General features: G+C 30.2%; 1 protein-coding gene across 3 annotated transcripts; it reads left to right on the forward strand.

The window, feature by feature from the left end:
* The first annotated feature begins 67 nt into the window (after window positions 1-67).
* CkIIbeta (casein kinase II subunit beta) lies at window positions 68-8963 on the forward strand. Of its 3 annotated transcripts, XM_014415149.3 has the most exons (6): window positions 68-206; window positions 425-500; window positions 620-722; window positions 792-983; window positions 3004-3193; window positions 8640-8963. In XM_014415149.3, the coding sequence occupies exons 2-6, from the start codon at window positions 429-431 to the stop codon at window positions 8746-8748; spliced, it is 666 nt and encodes a 221-aa protein (XP_014270635.1). In that variant the 5' UTR covers window positions 68-206; window positions 425-428; the 3' UTR covers window positions 8749-8963. The 3 variants fall into 3 exon arrangements, with proteins under 3 accessions (XP_014270635.1, XP_014270634.1, XP_014270636.1); XM_014415148.2 differs by lacking the exon at window positions 68-206 and having other exon boundaries at window positions 213-500; XM_014415150.2 differs by lacking the exon at window positions 68-206 and having other exon boundaries at window positions 213-500; window positions 804-983.
* The last annotated feature ends 18 nt before the right edge of the window (window positions 8964-8981 follow it).

The raw sequence follows: 8981 nt of genomic DNA on the forward strand, positions 1-8981 counted from the left end.
ATTCAAGCCATTATTTTATAAGTAAAAACAAAAATATATTTCCATAAAGTTTGTATGTATATTTCTTTCAAGAGTTAGCAAATATTAATTTATATTTGCGAGATAATTTTTTCTTTATGGTACGGATAAATGTTTGACGTACTAATTATTAATTTGCATATCTTCTTCATATAGTACTCAAGCGTGGCTAATCTAAGCATCAAGAGGTTCGTCTCTCAAAACTATTTACAGCATTTATTCCGCGTTCAAGATGGTTTATTGTTAGCCCTAGTCTCTCGTAAAATTTTGTTAGTTGTCGGGACTGTTATGGAAATATTGTTTTTCCCATAGCTTATGTTTTATAAACTGTCCCTGTTAAAGAATTAGAGGTTATAGGGAATTCTGTGTTTATTTTTTCTAAAAAGTTATAATTATTTTACTGCAGAAAGATGAGCAGTTCAGAAGAGGTTTCTTGGATATCATGGTTTTGTGGTCTTAGAGGAAATGAATTTTTCTGTGAAGTGAGTTTTATTTGTTTGTCTAATGTGATTTTATTTAACCTGCCCACATATCCCTCTCATGTTAATTATGACAAGTTACATTTACTTAAACTTAAAGTCTACCTTTTTATTTATTTTAGGTTGATGAAGATTATATACAAGATAAATTTAATTTAACAGGACTAAATGAACAAGTTCCCCATTATAGACAAGCTTTAGATATGATTTTGGATCTAGAACCTGGTAAGTTTAAGCAACCATTTCAATGCTTGTGCCCTATCTTTTTCTCCTAAATGATGCTCTTACCTACAGATGATGAATTAGAGGATAATCCTACACAGTCGGATCTAATTGAGCAAGCAGCAGAAATGTTATATGGACTTATACACGCCAGATACATTCTGACCAATAGAGGAATAGCTCAAATGATAGAAAAGTACCAAGCTGGTGATTTTGGATGTTGCCCTCGGGTTTATTGTGAGTCTCAGCTGATGCTTCCAATTGGTAAGTCCAAAAATTGATCATTATTTCTAACATTGTTTGTTATGTTTATAGTATTACAATATAACCGTTGGCTTATGATCTCTCATGAATTTTTATTTAATATCTTATCTGGAGCTGGCTCCTTTTGGTATATCTGAATGGTTAAATTTTTGTAATTGTTATTTACTTGAGTAAAATTTTTCTTACTTTATGGCCCTACCTTATTAACTTGACCTTCTTGTGTTGTTATCACTTGTTGCTAGAAATTTTCAGATGTCCTACCTTCTTGAGCTAGTCACTGATCAATTGAGTATTGGCTCTAAGCGGCCATTGACAGTCAATTGTCATGTCCATGATTCAAAAGTCAAAATGTTGTTTCTGACTTCAATTAGAAATGTTTCTACATGAAGCAGGCTGGTATGACACTGACATCTGAACATGGACTCAGACACTCCAAATCTGGTGCTAAGTCGCTGTCATTGTCTTATAAACAAAAAGCTTTTTTTAGCTAGCTATTATTTTTACAAATTTGGAGCTCAGACCTAAATGTTTTAATAATCTGTACAGTAACACGAGTTCCTAAGTTCTATTTGAACACGATGAGTTGGTGTGCACTCATTTGTACACAATGAGAGAATGGTTTGCAATTGTTTTATTTGAAACGCCTGAAAGGTATTCATATTGATGCAAATTTTTGCCCAGACCTTTTTGAGAAAGTATTCTTCAGGGGTTTCATTATTGACTGCTGTCAAGAACATGTCCAAATGAACATTGGAACATAATTTGTATACGAGAAGACGCCCATCTGCCATGTTAAAATAGAACTTGGGAATTCTTACCAAAATGTTAACTAATAGACTAACACATTTACTTGAGCAGCCATTATGGAGTTATTGTTAATATTATATTAGAGTGATATTTCGTGTTATATTTATTTTAAATTTTTTTCTTTTACTTCCTTTATTTGCAATAGTCCATCCGTCATAACCTTACATGATCAATTAAAATAGAAATCAAACTTAAATGTGATTACAACTAACCATGTAGGGAAACTTTTTCATAAATTTGATCATACATTTAAGAATTAATAGTTTTCTCTTTACTTAGGCTTTATTCTCAAATTAGGTGTTGTTTTCTATTTTTTAACCTAACTTGTGAGTGAATGATTCAGTACCCCTCTCCTTGACTACGATCGAGGGTTACTGAACGAAATACTATCAATGCTCACGTCTGTCACCCACTCATATTTTTTAAAGTGATTCCGTCCAGCCTTTTTAGAAACCAAATCTGTGCTCCCCTCCTCATGTATTTACTGATTTATATAAGAATTTTAGCTCAGCTTTATAGTGACCTTTGAAACTTGCTTTATAGTTACTTTAGGATGATACTGGCTATTTTTAGACTTTATGCTTTCTAATTCTATTTACAACTCAACCATTTAACCCAAAATTTGCTTATATAACCTTTTGTAAATTTAATTGTGAAGTAAATGATTCATATTAAAATCTGTACCTGGAAGTGCAACTTGTGATTTTTTTTAATATCTCATTTAAATTCTATTTATGTACTGTCTCTTTGGTTGTTTTTATTATCTAATTTAGAAGTAGTGATTTATTTCAGTTTTAGAACCATAATTGCTATGTTTTTTAAATTTGCAATACATATTCCCTTACTTGACTTAAGTATATATTATTTTAAACTTAACATTTCAATAAGCCATTTAATGATGAATTCAGATATTAAACAATAAAGTTTCTCTTGACAATCAAAGGTAACAATAAATAAATAGAATTAGACATTGTATTATCAGTATTATCATTAGATAAGTGTTATAATTCAGCATATGTTTCTTCCGAAAAGCAGGAAGAGCATATGTGTCCTTGGGCTTAGACATCTTACATTAATATTGGTAGTATTTAAGTTAAGATATGTTTACTTGCTAATTCTTTTATTCATAAATATAGTACTCAGTTAGTGAATATAATTAGTTTTTCATGAAATAATGTAAAAATTAGGTTTAATTTGTCTATTCATATTTTAGGCCTCTCTGATGTGCCAGGTGAAGCAATGGTTAAGTCTTACTGTCCGAAATGTATGGATGTTTACACTCCTAAATCATCTAGGCATCATCATACTGATGGTGCCTATTTTGGTACTGGTTTCCCTCACATGCTGTTTATGGTTCATCCTGAATATAGGCCCAAAAGACCTTCAAATCAGTTTGTCCCCAGGTAAGTTAGTAAACTTCATCATCTCTATTTATTGATATATCTTTATTTATGTAGATCTTTTTTCCGGCTCTTAGGAGCAATGGGTTTTGATAAACGAGGTATCAAATTATAGAGAATGTTGTTGAAATGGAAAAAATACCAATTTTGATTCTCACTACGTATAACTTTAATAAATGTTATTGAAAAATATATATTGTGTCATAACACCGATTGTGGTAAGTTAGTAAATCAAGACGGTTTAAGTCTGGTTTAAAAGATATTGACACGTACCTCAAGACCTAGCTTAGATGTTCCTATGGAATGTATCCTGTATTTGAAGTCCTAAAATTTTCTGTTTTCAGAATAACCCACATCCTAATTCAAGCAATAGCCTCCTAAGTGCTTTCAAGTTTCTTGACTTTATGGTTGCATTTCAATTTTCTTGGTTGTTAATAAACTATTGCTTCTCTATTTGAATCTTAATAAATGAGAGGACTTTTCTAATCCCTATGCCTGCGCTTCTTGAACGTATATTTTATAATTTTTATTATGTTTATATTTATGTTAGTCCATGGAGTTTTCTACTGATCAGATTGGTGGATTTTATTCTGTTATTGCCAAAAAATGTGTGTCAGATTTTCTTTTGTAAATTAGCCATTATTATAGAGTATATTAGCCAATTTTCATGTATGTCTGAAAGCTTGTAGAAAGGAGTTATGGATTTTAATCTTATATATAGATAACTGTAATAAGATGAACCAAAATTCCAAATATTCATCACAGGCCTTAAACCAGTTTGGCATTAATGTGTAGATGAGGCCTATAGGTTTAAATAAAAATCTATGATCAGTCTATACTATAATATCTGTCTGTGTATGGCCAGCACTGTCATTTGTATGTGACTTGTGAATAAAATTCTGGGAGTGAATAAATTTTTAGATAGCTGAATATTATAACTTCAATAAAAAACTGAAGGGAAGGGATATTTTCCAGTGGGGCAAATTATTTACTTATTGAATGAACTATTACTTCAACATTGTCATTATCAAGTACGTGTTCTTCACTAATTGTGTGTCGGATAGACTTTTTGTTTAAATAATATTATATTGTTTTTACAAATAAACATCTTACCCATATATCTCTTATATTTTTAATGTATAAGGGAGAACAAGGATAGATACTTGGTTTACTTGTGTATAAATATATATATAAAATATACCTGTACAATCAATGAATGTTCTGGGGTTCAGTTCTTTCTAAGGAAGTACTATAGACCAGTGTTGTGCTAGGTGATTTAGTCAAAATCGTGCAAAAAAAAACACATTTATTTAGATCTATTTGATTTTAAAATTGCCAAGAATTTCTGTACCTAAAACACATACTATTTCTTAATTGTTTATTTAAGTAGATATTTTAGACTTACTTAACTATTTTCAAAATCTAAAAATATATATTATATACTTATACTTTATCCACATTAATTAATCGATTTTGTATCAAAATAACTCTGAAATTTTAAAACATAATTTTTGTTTGATTTTTTATAAATTTACTCTTAATTAGTTCAAAGGTCTAGGTTCAAGGTTTCCTAGTGCTATCTATATTAGGTCTCCTCTCCTTAGCTAATCCAGCCATTAGAGAGCTATTCGTTCCACTCAACCATTCAATCAGTATCTGCTAGTTCAGGCCCTTCTATCTTTTATAGGTCTAAATTTGTTGTCAATTTTGACTTCTATGTTGTCACTCTCGAGGCATCATCAGAAGGGAAATGTTGCCAGATATCATTTGGATACTAATATTCGACTAAACAACTTCAGTATACCTAACCTCAAAATATAACGAACCTCCATATAAAACTTTTTTTAAAAATAATCTTGAACTAGCCATGTCATTCAATGGAAAATAAAATTTTATATAACAAATATATGTATGTAAACAAATGAAAAAATCCCTTCAGGGAAAAATAATTTACTTTTATTTAATGAATAATCTATGGCCTGCCTCAGTATCATGTGATGAATCATTGTGAACCCTAAGTTATGAAAAGGATTGATGACAATCCATCACAGAAAAGAAGTAATGTGTTAATAGTTGACCTTAGATTATACATTTCCAAATTGGTTTGTTTATTGTTTTCCTTTATTTTTATGTTTCTCTAAATGATGATTGCTATCTCTTTTTTGTTTTTAGCCCTGATGAAGGCCTGACATTCAGGTTAAAACGGCGCAAATAAATATGATTTTGTTTATTTGTTCTGTTTTGTTTTTTTGCTGACTGTATCCCCAACCAACTTCTCCAAAAAAAAAAAAAAAAAAAAAAGAAAAGAAGAATTCAGTATTCCAACATTAGCCATAATATTAAAAAATTAAGAAAGTTCCTGTTGTCTTTGAAAAGTAAAAAAAAAAAAGAAAAAAAAAAAGATGAAATCTTAGGAATTTGGATGAAAGTACTTTAAAGTGGCTAAATAAAACAATGGTGTGATAAAAATTTGCTGATTGGGGCCCAATCTTTCAAGAAAAGGGTGAAGAGTTTGTTGTAGAATTTTCAACACAATTACAATGAGTTTATTATTTCTCAGACATTACGTATCATTTATTACAAATCCTCCTCTATATGACAAAGTTTTCAAAATCCCTCAAGATTTGCATTGTAATGGTCATGTATATTAATTTTTTTTTTTTTTTAACCTGTGAGAGTTCCACACTTATATGTTAGTGCAACTTTTTAAAACACGGACAAAGTTTGTAGTGCTAACAATTTTCTCGGTTTAGCCCTTTTAGACCTGTTGCACTATTTTGACTTTTTTCAGGTAATATATTTTAAATACAGTATTAATGAGGAAATTTATTACTAATAGAAAATAAATAAAAACTCAAGTCTAGAGGCCTTAAGGCCAAATTGGCTTGGGTGAGAATATCATGTATGAAAATAAGATAGTTACCAAGTATTAGGATGCACCTACCTTTGAAATAACAGACAAATTAGAAAAAATGAGGAGAAGAATATTGAGATAAACCAATCTGGTACACCTGAGGGACATCAGTTTTAATTCTAATATAATTAATTTATAAAAATCTATTGTATTTTGTGAATATAATGTTTTATTCTTTAATGCTGACATCTTAGTAATTATATATTTTATAAAATGAAAGTAGTTAATTTCTCTTCAAAGTAGTTCATAATGATCTTCATAAGAATAGTAGTTTCCATAATATTTAGTAAAATAAAATCACCAAATTTTTTTTTCATTGGCGTGACAGACCGTAGAGATCCAAAGCCTTGCACGATGTACTTAAGAAATACATCGCGCATTTCCTGATGTGATTTTCATAGGGTGGGTCCATCACTCCCAAACCTATTTTTGTATGTGCCACTCATTGGTTGACGGGCCTCACAAATGCCAGTGGGGAGATTATGAGTGAGTATTGTGTAATTTTATGCTTGAAAAAATCCCGGTTAGGGCCGGGCTCGAACTTGCATTCTATGGGTTGGCAGACAGGCAACTTACCACGCTACTACCGTCACTCCCTCTTTTCCATTTTTAGAAGAAAAAAAGATGTATCTTAGGATATTAAATAAATTCAATCACGGCGAAAATTTAGACTTTTAATGTCAATCCAAACTCAAACAACACATCAGATGATCTGACTTGACCTTTTACATTTATTTAATTTTTTTTCTTATTGTTTCTTGGGCTATGGACACTTTGTTACAAGCTAAAAATTTATATCAGTTCATGGTCCCTATGTTTTAAATTTAATCCAATGAGTTGACCATGAGCACATTGAATTTTACTGTTCACAATATCAAAAGCTAACAAGATAAAAACTGTAGGAAATCCCCTTTAAAACTGTGTGGAGAAACTCTAGTGACAATACATTGTGGGAGGAGGAGAGGGATCAATACAACTACAACTTAGTAACTTCTAATTAAATTACCAGTTTATATAAATAATTAATTAGGGCGCAGAAACAGATAAAGCAGTAAGTAGGTTAAAGGCACTGAGGTGTTAAAATATCTTAACTTTAAGGTAACACTCATAAAGACCCTTACATTTCCTGTATTCATTTTGTGTCTAAGGGTTTAATTTTCTATATATTTTTTTTCAAGTCCCTTTATTACTTTCTACTTCTTTAAGCTGTACTCTTCAACAGTTTAATTTAGCTAATATTTAATATTTATCATTAACCCTTTTTTATAATTGATTATAATGTTAAACAAAGGTAATGTTAGAATTTGAGATATTAACTTGATCTATATATCCAACATCAACTTTGTTTCGGGAAAGGGTCAACATGTTTATCACTAAGCCTCCAGTTGTCTCGATTCACTTCTGTTGTCAGGTTGCCTAAGAACATTTATAGCTTTTAACGCTTTTATGAAATAACTTTTGAGTATCTAAAAGTGTTTATGCTTTGAGGTAAGTGAAGTTTTTTAGTCCTTGTGATGTATTTGAGAAGTCTGAACACACAATAAAGAATCTAATTACCTCCTATCATTAGTTTTCGAAGTGAAAGTTGTGTGATACTGAATAGGCTTATCATTATCTATACCACAGCCTAGATCGAGTAGAAATAAAAAAAATTAAGGATGAATTGAACATCCTGAAATTTGCTGGAAAATTGTTTAATTTCAAATGAGGGCTCAGAAACAATAAAATAAATTAAAGTGAGGTGAAGATAGTTGACCATAGATATATAATATAAGATGGTCGTGGGGGTGCGATCAGCATAAAAACACAGAATTGTAATGTTAGAATTTGAGATATTAACTTTATCTATATATTCAACATCAACTTTGTTTTGAGAAAGGGATTTTTATCACTTCTGTCTGGTTGCTTAAGAACGTTTCTAGCGTTGAACACTTTTATGAAATAACTTTCGAGTATCTAAAATTGTTTATGCTCTGAGGTAAGTGAATTTTCAATCCAGCTAGTATATCTGCCTATAACTCCCTAATGATAACCTGAAAATCAAGTCAAAACGTAGGCACAAATACAGTATTTGTGTTTTTCTGCTGACTGCACCCCCTAACCATCTTCTCTTAAAATAGTAAATAGTAGCTGACAAAGGATTTCTTATTATATATTACTTAGGATACATAGATATTCATAAGTTTCATTTGATTGATGATTCTTCTATTGGAAATTAATGTAGTTTAAATTAATTCTATTGTAAATAATTTTTTGAGTAAATTGTATAGAGAAAGCATTTATTATATGAATACTATTTTCTTGTTGGAATTTTATTTATTGATGATCTACATACAACTTATATTATCATTGCCTTATAACTGCCACATATAATTATTGCAAGTGTGTTATAAACTTAGAGGTATGTTCAGCTGTTTAACAATTCTATAAATGCTTCCAATACGATATTTTTGTTTTTCAAATTAGACTTACATCTATATTTCAATCATGCATATTTATGCAAAAACTAATTTATGTTTTTAAATTTTTTTACAGGTTATATGGATTCAAAATTCATCCCTTAGCTTACCAAATCCAGCAACAAGCAGCTGCAAATTTCAAAGCCCCACTGAGAGCATTGAGTTACAACAATGGCAAACGTTGATGCAACATTCCTCATTTTGTATATTTATTATTATCGATAACTTTTCCATCTCGTCCTCTCGTATCTCAGAAGGAAAAAAAATATATTCTAGGGAATAATGGTCATTGTTTATTTTTTAGTTTGTGATATATATATTGAATGCTCAGTGCATACACTGTCATAAAGGATTTACTTTGTTATATTTAAAAATACAATAAAAACACTTAGATCATCAATCATATTTATTTGAAATA

Source organism: Halyomorpha halys, unplaced genomic scaffold (genome assembly GCF_000696795.3).
Source record: "Halyomorpha halys isolate HHAL.00 unplaced genomic scaffold, Hhal_1.1 Scaffold94.1, whole genome shotgun sequence".
NCBI classification, from domain to species: domain Eukaryota; kingdom Metazoa; phylum Arthropoda; class Insecta; order Hemiptera; family Pentatomidae; genus Halyomorpha; species Halyomorpha halys.